At 50.6% G+C, this 20,940-nt stretch overlaps 6 protein-coding genes across 6 annotated transcripts; 3 read left to right on the top strand and 3 right to left on the bottom strand.

Annotated features, from left to right (window-relative positions):
- Positions 1-52: 52 nt before the first annotated feature.
- On the top strand, positions 53-3,082 carry ACHE_70824A (uncharacterized protein; the record flags this gene model as incomplete). Its single annotated transcript, XM_043283200.1, has 5 exons — positions 53-62; positions 118-157; positions 227-534; positions 598-2,813; positions 2,867-3,082. 5 exons carry the CDS (start codon positions 53-55, stop codon positions 3,080-3,082), a joined length of 2,790 nt encoding a protein of 929 aa, XP_043140503.1.
- Positions 3,083-5,417: 2,335 nt separating this feature from the next.
- Positions 5,418-6,420, top strand: ACHE_70823A (acetate uptake transporter family protein; the record flags this gene model as incomplete). The annotated part of the gene is made up of 3 exons (XM_043283199.1): positions 5,418-5,824; positions 5,877-6,045; positions 6,097-6,420. The coding sequence occupies 3 exons, from the start codon at positions 5,418-5,420 to the stop codon at positions 6,418-6,420; spliced, it is 900 nt and encodes a 299-aa protein (XP_043140502.1).
- Positions 6,421-8,066: 1,646 nt separating this feature from the next.
- On the bottom strand, positions 8,067-10,241 carry ACHE_70822S (uncharacterized protein; the record flags this gene model as incomplete). The annotated part of the gene is made up of 4 exons (XM_043283198.1): positions 8,067-8,859; positions 8,909-9,024; positions 9,073-9,392; positions 9,440-10,241. The coding sequence occupies 4 exons, from the start codon at positions 10,239-10,241 to the stop codon at positions 8,067-8,069; spliced, it is 2,031 nt and encodes a 676-aa protein (XP_043140501.1).
- A 2,739-nt stretch (positions 10,242-12,980) lies between these two features.
- ACHE_70821S (uncharacterized protein) lies at positions 12,981-14,012 on the bottom strand (the record flags this gene model as incomplete). The annotated part of the gene is made up of 3 exons (XM_043283196.1): positions 12,981-13,343; positions 13,648-13,677; positions 13,737-14,012. The coding sequence occupies 3 exons, from the start codon at positions 14,010-14,012 to the stop codon at positions 12,981-12,983; spliced, it is 669 nt and encodes a 222-aa protein (XP_043140500.1).
- A 979-nt stretch (positions 14,013-14,991) lies between these two features.
- ACHE_70820S (ENTH domain protein) lies at positions 14,992-17,009 on the bottom strand (the record flags this gene model as incomplete). Its single annotated transcript, XM_043283195.1, has 5 exons — positions 14,992-16,202; positions 16,253-16,364; positions 16,422-16,612; positions 16,664-16,901; positions 16,965-17,009. 5 exons carry the CDS (start codon positions 17,007-17,009, stop codon positions 14,992-14,994), a joined length of 1,797 nt encoding a protein of 598 aa, XP_043140499.1.
- Positions 17,010-18,643: 1,634 nt separating this feature from the next.
- ACHE_70819A (uncharacterized protein) lies at positions 18,644-20,503 on the top strand (the record flags this gene model as incomplete). The annotated part of the gene is made up of 2 exons (XM_043283194.1): positions 18,644-19,243; positions 19,301-20,503. The coding sequence occupies 2 exons, from the start codon at positions 18,644-18,646 to the stop codon at positions 20,501-20,503; spliced, it is 1,803 nt and encodes a 600-aa protein (XP_043140498.1).
- Between the last annotated feature and the right edge of the window lie 437 nt (positions 20,504-20,940).

Genomic DNA, 20,940 nt, shown 5'->3' with positions numbered 1-20,940 from the left:
TGGACCAACCGCCATATCGACGCGTCAATCACGACGAGCGTCGCTCTCAGCCATGAATCCCAGTATGCCCTTATTCAATTTCAATTCTGATTATTACAGTCTAACTAATGGCCCCAGATCGAGAGGAGCGGCTGCAAATGCGGCAACGCGGAGCAGCGTACGCGCATCCCGCGAAACCAAACCCCCAAACCAGATGAAAACAATAACTAACTCACGCTTTCCGCAGATCACGAAAGACGAAAGAAGTCGATTTCGGATTCTCCTTTGGATTAGCCCCCGCGATTCCTGAAGCGCCGCCGCAACAGCCCACGACTGCTCCGGCACCGGCACCAGAACCGGCACCGCAACCACAAACACAACCTGCGCCTCAACCCCCGCTGTCATCGCCAAAGACAAGTCTACCAGGATCGCAAGGCAGCCAGCGGACACCGAGCAGCGTGCGAAATGCACGACCGCAGAGACCGTCGACGTTTGATATCCCGCCGGATGATGATGAGATTGAGCTTCCTCGGAGCGCTAAGCGGCGGAAAATTGGTGCGTTGACCTTTCCTTATTGGGATATATATTTAAGGCGATACGGTTGCTTACAATGTGCAGAGACGCCTACGAAGATAGGGCGATTAGGTGCGAAGAGTCGACAGCCCCGACCCCAACCGACTGAGTCGCGACGAAACGGTGATCCTATGGTTGCTGTGGTGGAGAAGCCGAACGGTATGCCGGGTAGCGTACCTGCTCACGACAAGAAGGAACTGGCAAATGAGGCTCCCGTTTCTGCTCCGACAGATGTACCACAAGTACAACCGGAGGTGAATGGTGCAGACAAGGCACAGACTACCGAAGCGGCACCATCACAGGAAGCATCACAAATACAAGAACCGCAAAAAATTCAGCAGCCGCAAGAACCTCAGCCACAAGAGCAGCCAGCGCCGGAAGCACCTCAAGCACAACCCGTCGAGGCACCAGTCGCGGCATCACAAGAGCAAGAACCCGCGCAAGAACCACATGTGCCGCAAGAACCGCCACAAGAGCGACCACAACGGACATCACCACCTCGAGACGCAAAAGAGAAACGAAGAAAGCGGGACTCTCAAGAACAACCAGACGGTGTCGCAGAAGCAGCCCCCGAGACAAGACCAACACAACCTCAGGGCGAAACACCACCACAACGTACAATATCCCCCGGTCAAGATGCAAAAGGCAAACGAAAGCGTCGAGAGTCCCCGCAAGAGAAAGCTCCAGCGGAACCAAAACCAGGTGCAGACGCGCAACGAGCAACATCGCCACGCCAGGCGGAAGGAAAACGGGGACGACGCGAATCAGAGGAGCAGGCCGTCACAGATGTATATACAAAAGAACCCGCTCAACCATCGGAATCAGCAGAAGCACAACGACCATCGCCACATCAAGCGAACACAAAACGACGGCGTCTGGTATCTCAAGAGAAGGCTCCGGAAGATACTACGGCAGCTGCTACAATAGAGGTACAAGGACCGGGACCCGATACTCAGGATGCACCTTCGAAAACGCAAAAGCGAAGAGGGCGGCCACCGGCATCTGCTCGAGAACCTCAAGAGCAACCGGAGGATGTCGCAGAAGCAATTACAGAAAAGACCCAGCCTACTCGTCCAACAGAACCTGAACCCGAACCCGAACCAGACACTCCGAATGCAGAATCGAAGCCCGCGAAACGACGAGGTCGACCGCCGGCTGCTCAGTCTTCTGACAAACCTGGGAGGGATTCGGATCGTCGTGAATCTCCAGAGGAAAAGCCCCGAGAGGATACTACGGCAGAAGCAGCCACTGAAGAGGTGCAAGCACCGGAACCAGACACTCAAGACGCTGCACCAAAGAAACGACGAGGTCGGCCACCTGCATCTGCTCGTGAACCTCAAGAGCAACCAGCAGAACCCGAACCGGATACCCAGGATACAGCACCGAAGAAGCGACGGGGCCGACCATCCGCTGTCCAACCGCCTTCTGACGAGGGTAAAGAACCTGAGAGGGAGGTCTTTGACGAAGCGGCACCAGAAGCCCGCGGACGACGGGGGAGAAACAGACGTGAATCGAAAGATATGGAAGAGCCTGGCGAGGAGATTGAGGAACCTCAACCAGATGATACAGAAACCCGCCCAACACCAAAGCTTGGAAAAAGAGGTCGTCCAGCTAAGAGGACTGTTCAAGTTGAGCAGGAGTCTGAAGAACCTGAGCAGCCTGAGCAGGAACCTGAGCAGGAACCTGAACAAGCTGAACCTTCTAGGCCAGATGACACACAAACTACGGAGCAGACAGAACGACCTACACGAAAGAAACGCACTCCCCGCGGCGAAACCGTCCCAGTAACAGTCCACCGCCTCGCTAACATCACCACCCTCGGCCGCGCCCCTATCTACGACTCCTCCGAAAGCGAATCAGACTCCTCCGCCGACGAACTCACCCAACGAACCAAACACCCCACCCGCGGCGGCGTCAACCAAGCCGACGTCCTCAACCAAATCTGCCGCGAAACGCTCGAAAAGACCCTCACAACACTACGAACCGGCATCACGAACGAAACCAACCCGCAACGCAAAGCAGAATGGACGCGCAAGAAAAAAGCCGTGGAAGCGTTCGGATCAGAGCTGGAAGGCCGACTGCTCGAAATGAGCGAGATCCTCGATAGCAACTTCGTCCTGGGCGTGCAGCTGCGTCGCGCTAAGCGCGAGATGATGGAGATGCGGAGTCGGCTGTACCATGTGCGGCGGGAGCGCGAGGGTATCGCCGTACGGACGGATAGTGTTCGACGGCGGCATGCGGAGGAGGAGAGTGGGCGGATGGTACGTCATTTCCTTCATTCCAAAAAATTGGCTTTTGCTAACTGACTCGTTAGGCCCGGACAAACATCAACAACAGCTTGCACGGCCTCGAGCTTGCCGTAGAGCGTCAGCGCCCGGGTGAAGAAGACGAAGCGCCGACCAGTGGACTGGAATATCTGGTGCGAGCGGTGGGGGAGGAGGTCAGCTCGCGTGGTGACGGGGGATTACTGAACCGGATCAAAGCGTTTAACGCGGAGTTGGAGAGGGCGGCGCGATGGTTGGAGTCGTGATTACTATTCCATGTACAAGTATTGGATTTGATTTGCTTGCTTTTTGCTTGATACCCATTTGGATAAATTTGACATGCATATGGAATACTGGACCTTGAGCGTTGAGAATACGGAGTACATACAGATGTTTTGCATCCTTTCATCCTTGCATCCTTAGTCGCCTGTCTGAGCTGTGAACGTGAGCTGTCAAGCTGAGCTGTACAACTTGGAGCTCAGCTACTGACTTCCGTATCCAGACAGCTGCATAGCTAAGAGTGCACTAGCGACTAGTCACGCCCTTCAGGTCAACTCTATCCCACAACCTCGTAGATCTCAGCTCAACAAAACCTGTGCTCGAATGTACTTTGGTCTAGTACTGTCTGTCGGTGAAGCTGAGCACATGGAGCTAGAAAAGCTACTGTGTACAAGTGAAGCTTGTTTCACCGAGCTGCCTGTACGAGTTAGGCCTATACCTACATAGCACAAGTGAACAGACTATGTTGAATGAGATTGTGTTCAGACCGCTCTTCGATGCGGAAAACTCTGCCTAGAAATAACAATGAACGCCATCATAGTCAAGTACGCACAGAGCATCAACTATCCATGAAGTATTTCCATAGCGTAAAAAGCCAAGCACACCCCGCCATACCATGTACAACGCGAGCAAGGCAGTAAACAAAACAGCTCTCCCCGCTGATCGACGAACTTTCGCATCCATCACATCACACTCACTCGCCTTGTTGAGCCCGCGTCCTCAGCTCCGTAGACCACTTTCCCGTTCAAGACACAGCTGTCCCATCTGTCCATGTCCATCGTCCCCACTGCCGAGTGCCTTCTCCCCGCGTAACTTTCGTATAACTCAACTCTCTCCACAGGCTTACAGTAATCCTCCGGAAGATCTAGAGAAGGTCATTTGTCGGTTGCCACAGATTCTTCAGGCAATGGTATCATAGCTCCGCTCCTAGAACCTTGGTTGGAGGGGTGGGAGGAAGGGTTTACATTGGAGGATGAGAACCGTAGTAGAGGTTCCGCTCCGCCGAACCGAAGGATAGCCGGTGGTGGCACTGTAACGGATTCTGTAGAGCTGTAGTATTGCAGTCAGAATACAAAGCGAGAAAAGTCTTCTAGCAGTGATAGAATTGGCTATTGTAAGCTGTGCTCTAACCGACTAGTTACTGTCTTGTGCAGAATCCTGTAGCACTACTAGTGATCTAGTCCCAGTAGCGTACTCCGACTGTGTGCGAAATTCCCGTAGACCAAGTACCGGTACATCGGGCTACACACTGGACCGAGGACGGAGCAACGGAATGTACATGCATACCACCACTTACGGGTTTACCAGTTACCACACTGAATTGTTCTCCAGAAATCCCACCCACACAGAAGAGTCTCTCGTCTCCAGACCCCACGGTGATCCCCAGATGAACCAGTTATCCAAGCACTATGGTTACTTAGGATAACCGGAATCGGTACCTATGCACTGGCTTTCTCGGCACTCAATCAAACCGGTAGCCGTGCTGGGAAGAAAAAAAAAATGAAATTACAATTAGGAATTATTCACCCAAGTGGACCGCCTTGCGTCGTGCATTCTCTAGTAAATGATTGTCTATTATCCGCGGGCTGAACCGTCTGAGGTTGTGTCAGTTTTTGAGTGCCGTCTCCTGTAGATCGAACTGCGGCAGTTTTCTCAGCAAGAATAATAATAATAATAATCTCCTTGACTGAACAGTGGAATCCCCGACCTGCGCACGTAGTTAAACATAAATAGTTTTTGTTCCCTGACACCTGCCACAGCCGCCGTTGGCTCAGGGATGTTTAATAACGATAGACAGTGCCGCATTTGCTTGTATACCTATTAGTACACAGGCAATAAGATAGGGGGACTTTACCGGGGCCCGTGATCGGCCTCGCGTGTTCCCCGGAAAGCCGCCAAGTGGTTCCGTAGGAAGAGTAGTCCCAATTAGAACGAAAAGTGCAGAGAATCGCAGAGTCAATCCGCCAGAAGTTAAATACCGGCCGGCGTCCGTTAAACTTTTGCATTATCCACTGTTAGCATTCTGCTAGTGAGACTTTGTTGGTGAGTTAACCTTCGTTCGTCCGTTGCAATTTGCATCTTATATATTGCTGTCTCTCCCTCGTCCCTCGTTCTTTCCTCGTTCTTCATCCATTCCGTTTTCATCTTTGCTGTGCAATCTCTTATTACCCTTCTTCCCTTTTACCCTGTACCTTATTTCCTTATATTTCCTTACCTTACCGCAGCAGTGCTGTGTCCAGCTAGCTGGTTCTTGGACTGACTCTCCTAGTGAGATATTTTTTTTTTCATATCCCTCAAAAAACATATATAAAATATATCATAATGTCCGCCGAAAACCAATTCGAAAAGGACGTTGGCCCTGCTGCCAACAACGACACCATCAACCAGAACGGCGACGGTAGCGGTGCTCCCGCGGCTCCCATTCTGTCTGCCGAGGAGCATGAGGTTGCCCGTGCTGCTGCCCGTTTCGGCTACGGTCCTCTGTCGCACGTCAACACTGCTGAGGCCCGTCTGCCCCCGTTCGGTGGTGAATTCCAACCCGGTCTGTACAAGCCGGTTGAGGGTCGCAAGTTCGCCAACCCAGCTCCTCTGGGCCTGTCGGCTTTCGCCTTGACCACTTTCGTGCTTTCGGCTATCAACATGGGTGCTCGTAACATTACTGAGCCCAACATTGTCGTTGGTCTGGCTTTCGGTTATGGTGGTCTTGTCCAGTTGCTTGCTGGCATGTGGTATGTATTCTTTCACTCGACGTTGATGTAATTCGGGTATTAACTCGCGCAGGGAAATGGCTATCGGTAACACCTTCGGTGCGACCGCGCTCTCGTCTTACGGTGGTTTCTGGCTCTCGTTCGCCATTGTCTTGACTCCTGGTGGTTTCGAGATCATGAGCTCGTTGGAGGAAGCTGGTGGCGCTACCATGTGGAACAACTCATTCGGTCTGTACTTGATGGTAAGCAATTTTCTCGTCACCATACCTTTTGCTCTTCGCTAACAATTGCAGGGCTGGTTTATCTTCACCACCATCCTGCTCTTCTGCACCCTCCGCTCCACTGTCGCCTTCTTCCTGCTGTTCTTCTTCCTTGACCTTACCTTCCTCCTGCTCGGTATCGGTTACATCCAGCGTGACTCCCAGAACCAGCCCAACAAGCCCGTGCTCATGGCAGGTGGTTTCTTCGGTCTCCTCGCCGCCTTCGCCGCCTGGTACAACGCCCTTGCCGGTCTGGCCGACAACAGCAACAGCTTCTTCATCATCCCTGTTGCTCACTTCCCTTGGTCGCCCACCGGTCGCACCCGCCGTGGCAAGACCGACCGTGAGCAGGCTTAAACTGCTTGTCTCGTGTCGTCTTGTTTCATACCAGTCCAATGAAAGTATATATATGGTCGTAATATCGATACCCGTCCGTAGGCTGACTGAACTGCGGATATTCGACCTGTGCTGATGCATGCATGTGTTAGCATTTTTTTGGTTTCTTTTGTGTTTTTTTTTCTTGTGTCTGTCAGTATACTAATAGTGTTAATATACCTACTGTTAATAAATTGCTGCAGTTTCGCTGTCAATATTACCTATCCTCCTGTCATTCTGCTTAGCTGTTTCATCGTGTTGACTCGTCTCAAATTTGGACTTAACTTCCCGTCACGCGGTTGTAACGTACAAAGTACCAAAGTACAGTACAACAGAACATGTACAGGTACTTTGCTCGTACTTTGTCACAAGTCCTGCATCCTGCAACACCGGTCCGGTCTTCGCACAGAGGACGGAATAACTCATGCATTCCCTGCATCGCATAGATAGCCGACATCGCGCTACTGCAGTCGTATGACTCGTGTTTGGCGGTTGTTTAGTCCACGTAGCGTAGCGCATCCTGTCTGTCATTTTGCTAGTCGTCAGGTGTCAAGTGTCAGTCGCTGCGAGTCCGTCAGTAGGTAAGTAGGTAAGTAAGCACTCCGTACAGGGCTGGGCTGGTTAGTAGCGACGGATCAGGTGAGTCATGCACAACATATATAACGGAGTATCCGTACTCTGTACTCCGTATATGCACAGTAGTAATTTAGTATGTAGTGAGCAACGAGCGAGTATACAAAGTCATAACGAGTCAACAATCGACACAAAAGGACAAAAAAACCAAAACAGAAGCCCTCAGAAAACAAGACGAGGAAATCCGTCTATTAAATAAAAGCCCAGCCAGCCAGCCCAACTATTAGCACTACGAGTCTGATATGAAATAATCTCGGCGCAGGCTCGGTCGATGATTTCTCGGTGGTTATTCGGTTACTATATATTACACTAATTTTCCTACCCAGAAAGGGTATTATAGGTAATGTTACGAGATAAATACAAGGAGAACTCTCGGCGTTTGTCGAAAATCGGGCCGGTTAGTCGGTGGTGATAGTTCGGTCCGAATGAATAGCGAGCTAGGCGTTGTGATGGGCATCGATTGGCTTAATACTATTTCCTATTTTGTTCTGCCCTATCTAGCTATGGACCTACAGAGTATGTACGTATGGGTCTGCTCTACGGGAGGGGTCCTGGGCGGATGTTTGTCATGTCATATGTACTCTGTATCGTGTTCCGTGCTTTAGCCGTCCGTAGTCGTGGCCGTTGTCGTATGTAGTCCTCTGGCTGAAGTTCTATGGTATGCAATTAGGTTCGGCGATGGAGGGGAGGGTTCTAACGGGTACTTGGCGATGGGTGTCATGTTGCACGGACTCGTATCTTGATTCAGAGTATGTAGGGGATTCTGCAGGATGGGACGGAGGTTGTGCAGTAAGGGTGACAGCTCCGGACTGTGGTGGATATATGTCGCTCATCATCTCCTGCCTATGCGTAGTTCGATACTGTGCTCAGGGGATACGATAAGAATAGGGGATAGCACTCCGAGGAGATAAACATACAGATAAACATGCCATTAAATATATTTACTATTATCTATATACCGCATACCCCGTACGCACTTCGCACGCACGTACAGACTACACGACCGGGTCATAACTCATACTCATACTCATAATCTCGTCCCAAACCCCCCTCAACACGCCCAGGTACTTGCGGTCCACGTAATAAAACCGCATCAGCAGCCCCCTGAGCTCCTGCCACGTGCCAATCCCTTCCATCCTGACTGCGGCCGCGAGGCCATTGATGAAGAACGACCGCTCATTGGGCAGGATCTGACTGCTGCACGTGCCGATGAAGAGCAGCCATATCAGGAGGTCTTCTTTTCCTTTGCCGCGCTCTTGGTTGTCAGGGGAAGGGGAAGGGGTGTGGTAGTCGCCTGCGGCGATGGTGGATTCGAGAGCCATCCGGAGCGCAGCAATGGGTTTGTTGAAGACGGGGCCCATCATTGGGTAGAAGTCCCAGATGGCGGTGTTGTGGAATAAAAGGCAGGCAAGGCGGACGCAGCCCTCGAGGGACGCGTCGCCTTTTGCTTGGCCGGCGGGGGTGTAGCGGTCGCGGTGGAGGGAGTATTCCACGTGCAGGACTTCGTTGTTGAAGTAGTCTTCTGTTTCGTCGGTGAAGTTGTGTGATTGCAACTGTGGGCCCTTGATCCATTCCGCATACCAGGTTAGTTCGCGGAGGTCGTAGATGGTGCTGCACATTTCGGGGCCGAAGGCGCCCGGCGAGGTTTCGATTAGGGAAATGAAGCGTGAGGCGAGGAGGGAGACTTCGTCCGTTGGGGGGATTACGGAGAAGGTTGTTGGGCGGGGGGAGCGGAGGAATGGGAAGATGGGTTTTGTGAATGCCATGCAAGCTACGCGGATGTCGGTCCTGTGGTTGTTAGCTCATCATCAAATGCTTGCTGGATGGGCTGGCTTACCATGAGATCTGGAACCGGACGTCAGGTGGGACATCGGCAAAGCTACTTCGGAGCGCGACCATCTGTCGCAATCCTGCAAGATGGATTTTGACATAGTCGGGGTTCCCGGACGCAATCTAACCCGTTAGCCAATGTCAAAGGGTACGGTATACTGGGATGACTACCTCAATAGTAAGTAAAATCGACACGGCGGCAATCAACTCATCACTAGCTGCCTTAATCGGATCCGACAAACCCTCATTCACCAGTCGAATAGTCTCCCCCCGATGATGGAAAGCATCGATAACCAAGGCACTCGAGGCTTGCTTGCTTGGATCAATGATAGGAAACTCCCCCGTCTGCAGGGCCGTGCTCGATGCCGCAACGCATATACTTGCATGCAGCGATGCCGGGTCATCCCGTACTAACGACGCCCAGTGCGCCTCAAGTTTGGGTCCTGAGCGGTGTTGGAGTGGATATGCTTGGTGGGTCAAGTTGGAGAGGACTTCGGCGCATTAGCAGTAGTTCACGATGTCTACGGGACGAACTTACAATTTTGAAGATGATGGAACATGCGATCTGACAGCTGCGTATGCGCCATGCTAAACGGATCTTTAGCACCCTGGCCAAGATACGTCCACGGCTGCGCAGCCACAACATCCCCAGTATCCTTCACAATCGCATTCACGACCTCATCCTGCGTCCCCGGACTATCATCCACCTCCTCCGTCGTCGCAGTCGGGCTCGTCCGTTTCGAACCAGGCGAACTCTTCCCACGCGCAGGAGGGGACCGACTACTTGCCTTCCCACCCCCATTCCCAACAGCCGCCGTAGCCGTCGTCTCAACGGGCTGGAACGCCAGATGCTTCCACGTCTTGCTGCTGCTATACCGCTTCGTGTTCTCGCGCTTCTTGCGATTATGTTCGGACATGACGTGCGATCGGATCCGTTTCAGGGTTTCCTCGCGCGTGCCCTCAGAGGCAGACTGAGGGTCCGTGTGGACCCAGAAGAGCGTTGAGCTTGAGCGGCCGCCTGCATTGTTGGCTTTGCGAGGCTTGCGCAGTTTGGAGATGGCGTTGGGGTTCTGGGTGGTGCCGGTAATGCCAGTGGTGGCTGGTGGAGGTCTTGTGTTTTGTTGTTCTGGCGATGCGCTTGCGACGTTCGACGTGTTTGCTGTGGAGGATGCTGTGGATGGGGGTGTAGGACTCGTAGTGGGAGGTGTAGTAGTACTGGGAGGAGTTGTAGTCGGACAAGCCCACGCAGCGGGCTTGGCTAGCATGGGCAGAACCTGTTCGTGATTGCCGGGGGCAAGCGACCGCGCGGTGAGATTCTGGCTATCCATATCCGTAATCATCGACGCGCGAGTCGAGGCTTATCCTGAGGCTGTTCACGTAGGTTGGTGTTGAGCGGTCATCGTTTGTGTCGGGGGGCGATCGGAAGGGGATCGGAAGAGCGACAACAGAAAATGAATTTATAGAAAGGAATGACAGGTGAATATGCACAGTAAAAGAACATGAGAGAAGAAAAGAAGTCGTGGAAGAAAAGACCAGAAAAGACAGAGACGGAGGGGGATATCGATTTGGGCCGGGCGGAATACGGACGTCACTTGGGCCGAAGTCGATACACCGTTCGAAGCGCTCTATGCGAATTATGCGAGGCTCTGCTGTATTTTCCGCCTTCTCCGACACTTTAGGCACAAGTGACAGTGCAAGACCGAACATAACTACTGCTTCGAGTCATCATCCCGGCCTGATACACAACATCCGGAACGCGTGGCGTGTTTCAGGTTTTTTCTCTCGCCGTGTCCGACTCCGAATCCAGATCTTATTCCCGATGGTGGATACTAATTATGCAGGGTGTTCTTTAATTAAACCGTTTACTGCCATTCGTGCTGCACTACTACGGAGTACTATGTGGACGGAGTAGTTCGATCGAGTTTGCTGGCTAGTAATACAGCACTGTGCCTTGCTTGTGAATACTTATTGTGTACATGTATGCATTTAACCGTTATCGGATCTCGGATTCTTCCGTGACTCGCGGATGAACCCGAAGCTCACCTTAATTGATCAGTAACGGTCGATAGAGCATGACTGGTTCATTAGGTATATCCTAATAATCATACAGGGATAAGATAGGAAAGAGTACTCCAGTCTACCCTGTACTATATACATATTCTGTACTCCATTGAGAAGTAGCACTAGCCATCAGCTCATAAACTGCCACTATCGGCCCTGCACTCACCGTAAAAAGCCCTATACAAGCCCTCTATGAACATGGATTCCTGTGTCACACAGCTAACAGCCAGCACCGTGTTATTGGCCCTACAAGTATGTCATTCACAGCCTTGTCAATTCAAATACATACCCCTACCCTGACTCAATTTGCAGTACAGTAAGCCGAACAAACAAACTCGCGGTCAGTCCCTACTAGCTGACGAGCACGTATGGCAGAAGTAGCACATACACCATCGTAGCCATGTAGGATGCTCGCTCGAGTGACACGGTGACATGGAAATGGACAGCAACCATCATGATGCCTGATTGTTGTTCTGCTATTACTACACTGAGTTCGTCGTTAAGAGAAGAGAGACAGATCGGTTGCTTTACGACCAAGCAAGAGAAGTGGTTGTTCTTTGATCATTTTCAGTCTTGTTTCGTGCTGTGTTGGTGTGTCGTTATATCCTCGTCACGTGTTGATCCTAGGAACTGGGGTTTAACCATCCTGTCGTTCTCTAGGGTCAACAAATACAAAGGCCGAGGGTTGATTGTACCACTCCATTCGGATTATATCATATATTTACAGAGGTATGAACGCTTCCCCAGGAGAAAGAAGGAAAGATAGAAGAACTATCCTACATTTTAACAGTAATCGCTGAAATCTTTCGCGATATAACAGATCGATCTGCATCAATTCGCCATGGCAGACACAGCTATAAATTCAACGGTAACCTGATGACGTACAAATCACTCAGCTCGTCATCCAAAGCAGTGAAAAGGAATAGAGACGGATCCATAGGCAAGAGAATCCGGCGGCGATGGTTTCGAAATCCGCAACCAAGAGCCGAGACAGAAGAAGCCCAACCAGGAGTCGAACAAAGAGAAACGCAAGCGCAAAGCTCGAGTGAGGGCACGAGCGGGCCGTCCTTAGAGAAATACCGACTATTCAGATCTGCTGCAGCGGTACCAGACGCATAGACGAAGAGCCGAGGATGAGGGACCCAACAGCATGTCCCTGAACTACCGCTAGCAGAAGCCAGGGAGCAGCTAATCACAGCCAAAAACTGGATACCGCCATATGAGAGGCTCGCTCGAGCGCGGCAGAATCTGAGCTCTTCTGCGTCGGCAGTAGTACACAATTATAGGCAGACGGCTCAAGAGGGATTCCATCAGCAATTTCCACAGATGGGAATCGAGAACGCAACGGGGCTATGTGCGAATGAGCAGCTCTTCGAAGCGCGCCAACAAGCCAGCTCTGCTGGCGACGCAGCAAGAGAGCACAGGGGAATAACCAGAGCCACGGCGACCCAAGGGGATTTCGCTGAAGTACTGATAGGAATTGAGAGCAGAGATTTAGATGCGGGATTCGAGTGAGAAGGAGGATTAGTTGGTATCTGTTCGGGGGTCTTTATCTTTGTATTTGCCTTTGCCTTTGCTGCTATTGTTATCGTTGTCTTCGTTGTCGTCGACCTCAAAAGCTTGCCTTAGTTGGGCGTCGTAATCTTTTTTGTCAAGCACCTTGCGTCTCAAAATCTGAAAAATCTCAAGTTTCCAATACCACGACATGATCTCATGGAAAGTTTCATGAGCAGTAGCCTCTACCGTTGGAAGGGATTGGATGTGTTCGTAAAACAAAGCAAACAAGCCCATCGGAGACGTAAACGCAAGCGAATAACAAAAAGTCCGCCTCATCCACGCCTGTTCCATAACAGCCGCCAAACCACCCGGTACAACCTATCCTTGCTGTCGGTTTGGGAAAAAGACGTTCCTCCTCGGCTGTAAAAGCCTCCATGAACTCTCGTCTAATCTTGTCGTGTTCAGTTACACGCATTAGATCCACAGACTTGTCTATAAGCCAGTAGGGCGGCTGAATCATCTCAATTTGGTTGAGAGCAGCCCCATTCCAAATCAATAGTTGAGGTGATGTGCCAGTCTTTATCAACAAGGACGTCACTTTGGTAGATGCCTGTTAGAGCAAAGACGAAAGGCCCACGGCGCAGTTCTCCGCAGAAGAATGTTGGGAATGTCGCTCGGATTGCTATCAGGGCGGATATTTGGTAAATGAAATCGTTGATATCATTGATTGCATTGGGTTGGTGTTGGATGCGGCTATCATGCATTCCTAGGACATCTGTCACGTACGAGTCAACAGTGTTGTAAGTGTAGTCTCGTGGTATGTCAGTCGGAATATCCTCGTTCTCCGGGTCCTGGACCTCCAGAGCAAGAGGACGGGTTTTCAGCTGTAAGAAGCTGTTGTTGTCAATGATAAAGGATTCAATCATATAGTTAGGAGAATGCGTGCGACGCTCAGCATGATTTGGGAATCATCACGAAAAAAGTTCTTCGTATATTGTTGTCGCCCTGTTGCGTGAACCATTCCAAGGAGAGCATCTTCCCTTTCGATTTCTCAATGTATTCAATCAGCATATACCCAATCCTGACGCCCCTGGTTTTGAATATCTTGTTCCCACCGAGAGCATGACGATGATAGCCTGAAAGGACCTGATGTCCTGCTGGACGACGCAATTGAGAAAATGAACGTACAAAGAACGGGGGACTATCGACGTGAGTAAACTGCATCTTCCAATTAGAAATTGCCCAAAGCAATCCTAGGTAATGACATGGCACCGTACCGTTCCACCCGTAGACGTCGCGAACCCATACAACCACGGAATCGGCACATCAGGACAATTCTGCTGAAGCCATGTATAAGTCCCCGCCTCGCAGCAAATCTTCTCATCAGCGTTTCCAGGCCGAAAGGCTTCGCCGAAGTGATACGGAAGAGGAAAACGAACGATCAAGCGCTGCCCAGATTGCGGTTTCCGTTTCCAATTCTCGATGGTAACCGGAACGCACAGATTGAAGCTGCTATGAAGCCATTCCCTCGTGATTAGCGATACGGCAGGCATTGGATGAATCCAGGCCAAGGCGGTGCACGACAATGGCTTCATCTATTCGCGCTCATCGTTGACAGCCGAGAAGGAGCGATTCTGTTGCTCGTAGTATTTGAGTTTATGGAGGACATTGATTTCCTTATATCGTCCGTCTGAATAGGCGATCTCTTCTCGGAGAAGGTGCCGGGTCTTTGACATCGTGAAGGAGTTAGTGAGATTGGTACCAAATGAGGCTGGTAGAGAACAACCGCACACCTGGGCTTATTGAAGACCCCGGATATAATTATGCGGCCAGGGGTGTCAACAAACCAGGGCGTCAGCAGCCCCAAACACGTGACATGTCATTAGCTGGAAGAGAAAGAGAAAAAAAGCAAACAACGGGGGCTTTGAATTACGAGAAAACAGCATCGTTTACGAGGGTGCCCCTGATAGGGCTAATGGCAAACATGAAGATGTTGCCGAAAAGCGCCACGCGGGTAGACTTGAGCAAAGTCAACCAGCAACAACCTTTTCCTCTCTTTTGTTATTTTCATTGGTTCGTTTTGGTTTCTTTTCTTTTTTTTTTTTTGTGACTATTTTCTTCCGAGTACTCTTGTACCACCATGTAATGTACTCGGCCCGTTGGCGGCTACAGCGCCATGGAAAGAATCGGCGCATCGTTTCTCCAACCACATCGTGACTTTCCCATAATATGATGATATCGAGACTCGGAAGAAAGAAAACTGTTGTCTCCCATTACCGGAACAAACGCAATTAAGAGTTAGGGTATAATGGACCTTCGGCTAGTCACGTAGTTGATTATTATGTATGTGCTTTTGATTATCAACTAGCCCGCGCTGCGAGCATTCTAACAACATGCTAAATCTGTCAATGTAAATGTATAGTGCAAAGTACAATAAAAAAATTGCTCACACGAAAAGAACAGAATTACAATAGTACACACGCAAGAACAAAGAAGGAAAGGAAAGGGAAAAGACCACCAGACAGTGACACACTATGTCATACCCGGCCGTGGAAACACCGGCACCGTATCCAATTGCTCATAGCCGCCCATCGTGCCCTGCTGGCCACTAACTTGCCAACCCTGTCCAGTTTGCTGGTTGACGAATGCACTCTGCCGGAACGGGTTCGTACTGCCGGTAGGGTTTGGCCGGAGAGGTGCCGCTGCGGGAGGCTGTAATCCTTGCTGGGGAACAACGGTTGAATTGCGCGCAAACGGGTTGGTTCCCGTGCGCTGAGGCTGTATTGGTTGGGCTGGCGCCTGGGACGGTGATGGGGGCTGGAGGTTAACGCTCGACATACGCCGTGCAAAAGGGTTCGTGCTTTGGCGGTTAAGCTGTGCAGTGGAGGGCATGGCCGTTCCCGTAGGTGTGGCCATTAGCATCGACTGTCTAAACGGGTTGGTGTGCTGTGGCTGCAGCTGTTGAGGTTGCTGTGATTGCTGTGGTTGTTGCGGTTGCTGCTGAGTTGGAAAAGCCGCAACATTGCTCTGCGGAATGGGCGCCAAATTGCTTTGGTATCCATATGACTGTGGTTGTGGGGAGTAACCGCCAAAACCAGCACCCGTGGGAACAGGCTGAAGAGGCTGTGGAGCTTGCGGTTGCCCAAAGGGGTTATTTGCGCCAAACTGATTGAACCCAGTTTGCTGCGGCTGCTGGAAACCCATCTGTTGAGGTTGCTGGAAGCCCGTTTGCTGAGGATAAAAGCCGGTCTGCTGCGGTTGGAATCCGGTTTGCTGGAACTGCATTGCCTGTTGATATTGCTGTTGTTGCTGTTGCTGGAGGTACTGTTGCTGTCGCAATTGGTTCTCTTGCGCCGCGGGTTGCTCAATCGAGTCGAAAAAGTCAATCAAGTCCGTCTGTTTCTTCTCGGGCCTAGGCGCTGTTTGAGGACGGTTGGGCGTAGCTTTGGGACTCGGTGGAGGCCGACTGCTTTGTCCATGGCTCGATTTTGCGCGGCCTCCACCCTTCCGTGCCAGATATTCTCCTCGCCGGAGATCGAAATCGGGATCGTTGAGGTCGTCTTCGAGTAGTCGCGTCAAGTCTGTGGAAGCGTGTTTGAGCTTCGGTATTTCTAGCCTTGTTGCGTTTTCGAATCGTCTCGCAACTCCAAGGTAGTTCACCACTTCTTCGGTTTGCGCAGTGAAGGTCTTGTATATTTCCAGGGCGCGCTCGCTGTCTGGTCTTGACATTTCGAAATAGTGTTCTATATGATTGCATGAGTACTGTCCACGGTAATTGGCTGGTAAAACCTACCCAAGACATTGATTGTACCCTCGTTCATGACGGCATAAAGGGTCATGAGGTCGAGCACGAGCAGACGGAACGCTGTCAAGGAAATTTCATTTTCGACATCGTCCACCAATAACTTTGCGACCATTAGCCACGCATAGACAACGATAATATAAGGAAGCTGGCGACTCACATCACAGCGCAACAAGGCCCAGATCTGCTTTTGAACCATTTCGGTTTCTCGCAGAAGACCCTTGTCCACTGTCAACCTCTTCATGCGCCCCTGTCCACTCCGCACATAATCGGTCTTTGTATCATCGAATACTCTGGCACGTGCGAGGAGATAGTCCGCATATCTCCTGATGTTATGACCCTGGTGTTGTACTGCTGCCAGTCAGCAAACGCCTCTCCGCTCCTCTGTGTAGTATCACTCACCCTCTGAGTATTGACTGATAGCAAGCTTGCTCGGGTTATCCGAGAGATAATGTAACGTAGCATCCAATTGACCCTCTCGAATCATAAGATGGATGACAATGAGCGCCTTGAACACCACCGTCCATGTCGATTCGCGAAGTCGGATATGCAAGGTTCGAAAGATCTCTGCAACGCCCGCATCGCCGGTATGAGTTGCTACCAGGATGTTCTCGATATATTTGGATTTGGGTGCCGCAAGCTGTCCGCGCAATCAGTATACCTTGCCAGGGGTAGAAGTATTGAAGCGTAAGTTATAACTGACTTTGACTTTGGTGGCCCCTTTTACGGATTTCTCGAAATTGGACATGATGGTTGTCTTCTTTTCCTTCTGTTGTTCTCCCCTTCCCTTCTTTCTTGGTCAGGTTGGGCGTAAATGCGAATCAGGAGTGAATGCCGCAGGTTTCAGGTCGGGATGAGGTCGGAAGGGACGATAGGGATGAGTGCGCCGTGAGAATGAGGATGGTGTACTGGGTATATCGCAGTTTCCGAATTGAATTTTCTATAATGTTGTTCCGGGAAGCATCGTTCGCTAGTTTATTGCACCATTGCTAAGAACAGGTGATGATGCGCAGGTTGTCGGGGGGTACAGAGTAAACAGCAGCCGGACGACAGTCGGGAGTGCCGGCTTAGAGAGTAGGGAGGGAATATGCAGATTAGTAGAAGTATGCACGTTGTATTAACTGAAGGAGAGGGCGAAAGAATATGGAGCAAGAGCAAAAGAGAGAGAGAAGGAACTTGGTTCGGAGCAGCTCAACGGCGGTGGAGCAGTGCAAATAAGACTAAGTCAGACTAAACCGGGGTCGGGCTGCTGCGTCCGATCCGATCCTGTTAGTGATGCAAGGCGCCTGTCAGCCTTCTATATATCTATACTGTGCAATCCTTGCTCGGGTATGTTTCTTTAAAGATTCTAGATCTCAATTATCTCGGTAACTTGTGTATGCGCGATTCAATGTATAGAGATATATATCCCGTCCTACAGGATCACCTCTCCCGATATTCTCCCGACCTGCCGTCATATATCATCATATGGGAAACCTGTTAGGATCCTTACAGACTGCGCAATGCCCTAAGCTCACTGCTGGTGATTCTGCAGTAATAGAACCTAATGGTGCGATACAGCTGACAGCAGTATCCCGGAATTGCTTGTAGATTGTCTGACGATCACGCGCTCTGAGTACACTTCTGATTCGTTCTCTTATCGAGCCTTCGTGCTATTGTCGACAAAGAGAAACCAATGGGACGCGCGCCAGGCTATTTAATCTCAAGAGCCAGGAGAAATCGTATTATTGAACTCCACGTTCATAGGATCGGTGATTCGCGATGCGCCGCACGCGCTGTTGAAAATTTATGCTACTGATCCGTCAGCTTCGTTGTATTGTCAGTGAACTTATTCAAGCGAGTCTATGTTACCAATATATCAATCGTCTCCATTGGCGCCTTGGCAGTCTCAAGCAAAACAAAGGAATACCAATGTTATAAAGAAAGCAAAGATTGTGAGGGTTATAGCTCAACTCACCTAATAATGCCCGCTTTGAGATGCAGTCTAGTCACCGGTCCTGATCGATGAAGGGTAGGTAAATAGAAAGACAGTGACTACAGAGTATTGCACAAGCATTGGCCGTTTCTATGAACACCAGCCCCTCGAGGTAGCAAACTATGCGATGTGCTTACATTCACTACTCTATACCGCTTGAGATGACCATCTGCCTTGAAGATGCGCGCGCAATCGCAGTCAGGCGTAGAAGATTGTGCTCTCGCTTGTCTTCACTACACGAACACGGCCTAACCTGGAGTTGAAGATGCAGCACAACTGGGGGATACTGAACCCATATAGATATGACCCTACCCAGCTACGTCTCGTTAGTCTGGAAGTCGCCTCTCCTTGTCTACTACACACTACTGTTCTAGCAAAATTCTCCGACTAAGACTGCTTTCTTCACCATGGACCCCCCGAGCCACACAGAGACTCGAAGGCAGATCAACTGGAACAACGCGTACAGGGTCTTCCTCTGCTGTCTGTTTCGGTTCTTCCATCGTGATCAAAATGCTTTCAGTGAGGTCTTTCGTTCGCTCTTCGACCTAAACTTCACGAACAAAGAACTTTATCCCAGGTTATCGACGCAGTGGCGGGAAATGAGGAGAAAAGGTGACCCAATATGGCATCAAGTGCATGTTGGGGTCCCCTTCCCGCCACCAGAGGGTCCTTGGTCGCAGATGGTATCGATGATCAAAGAGAGAGCCAATGCCATCGGCGTCTCTTTGGTTGAGAAAAACATAGATGTCATCGATGCTTCGAGCTCTCATTCAAATCTAAGACAAGTGCGGCAGCCGGCTCCTCTCCAAATACTACCTCTTCAGACTCCCATTGATACTCCGACATCGACTCGGACAGCCTTTGTGGGCGAGGATGCTCCTTCGGCTCAGGCGCCAGACACGCAGTCCAGCTTGTCCTCCCTATCTACGGTATCTAGCGAGCTAGAGGGTCTCTGCGAGGCCGGAGGGAAGGTCTGTTTTTGGTGCTGTCATGAGCGCTCGGTCTCGGTAAGTACCAGAGACACTGCAGAGGCTTGATCTGATTTTAATGAAGTTGGAATGCAGGATGAGGTTCAGACTGCGCCAGAGATCAGTACGGATGTCCCACCCATCCTATATCGGTGGGCAAACGTCGATTCGCAGGGAGTCAATACAAAATCGCTCATTATCTCCGGACTCTTCTCAAATAGCGATCAAGACTTCTTTGCTCCAAATGAGATCCCACGGGAAGAATTTGAACAGTATGTCAAAAAGCATGTCACCATTGAGAAGTCCCTGTCGCCTTTCATTTCCACCTTTCAATCTCTCTTGGCCCCCGTCCACCGCGCGATCCGAGCCAGGGAGGGTGCGGCCGTGATCTTCATCGATACCTCAAAGATAGAGACGAAGATATACTCTGCGAAGTCTTTAGTGTGGGACCTAGGCATAAATATTAAGGGATACAGAGGACTCGGGGAGTATCTGGTCTGGGGCGAGGTACCAACGCCTGCTATTATCTGCACCTTCAAGATAAGCACTCTTGTGAGCATCGCAGAAGAGGACGCAGGCATAGGAGAGATTTTGCAACTGGATCGCATAAAGTCCTCCAAGCGGAACCGCAACGAACTACAGACCGCCCTCTCAAAAGGCCCAGGCAGAGTGGATGGCAGTTCTGGTCTTATCATTGGAAGATTGCTACGGAAGTTGAACGTGCCCAGCCCTTATCTCGAAGCAGTCGCCGTCAAGATTTCGCACTCCTGGCGTTTCGCGCGCTGCAAAGATACCAGCGATTACCTGGTTGGTGTTCAGGCTGGCTACCACGAGAATGGCCCATCCCCGTCGCCGTCACCGGTCTTTGAGCAACCATTACTAGGAACATCATCATCCTCTCTTCCCTCTCAGCAGCAAGAAGAGTCCCCTGTTGTACCCGAGGAAGAAGATCTGAACAGCATACTAAGCGACGAGGATAAGGAGAATGACATACCGTTCATCGAATTCGAGACCCCATGTCCTCCCTTACGTATCCAGCCCTTCACCACAGAAGCCCCGAGAATCGAATTCTTCGACCCAAGCAACCAAAGATGGTCAGATAACACCGCGGAGATGCTACCGGCATACTCCTTCGAAGAAAGCTTCGCCGTCGATCAAGCAAGCATATTTTCGAACACGCTCGAACCGTTCGAAGAGGCAGAGGACATGGCCCATATGAGAGATGCAGATTTGGATGTTTTTATGGAGGACATGATGGATTTCACGCAGTGCACTCCTTACTTTGTGATGGACAAATGAGAGGGCAGGCGTCGGCGTTTCGTGTGGCGTTCTGGGTAGCTGCGGAGTTGCCAGTTTTGTTCTTTTCTGTATTTGACGGATGATCACGATGGGAGAAAACGAAGTTAGGTCCGTTATGGTGTGGATGAGTTTGGGTGCAGTATGGAAAGTGAGACGTTGACTTAGTAGTCCGAACAGAAAGGCAAATTTACGAATTGAGCAAAAAGATTGTCGAAAACAGAAGACTATCATTCCTCCCTGCAGCTTTTATAAAAGAAATAAGCAGAAAATAGAACCCATATTTTGTATCATAAAAAAGCACCATGCCCAAACCATTATGCGTGGTATTCCCCTTGATTCCCCGGTCTGCTGTACGAATGTACACAGTTGGATCAATTTCTTATTTTTTTAATTGGTATTTTCTTCAAAAGGGTACCTGGGACATGAACTCGTAAAAC

This window comes from Aspergillus chevalieri, chromosome 7, assembly GCF_016861735.1.
Source record: "Aspergillus chevalieri M1 DNA, chromosome 7, nearly complete sequence".
Taxonomy (NCBI): Eukaryota; Fungi; Ascomycota; class Eurotiomycetes; order Eurotiales; family Aspergillaceae; genus Aspergillus; species Aspergillus chevalieri.
Note: the sequence above shows the minus strand (reverse complement) of the source record. Positions and strands in the feature narration are given on the sequence as shown.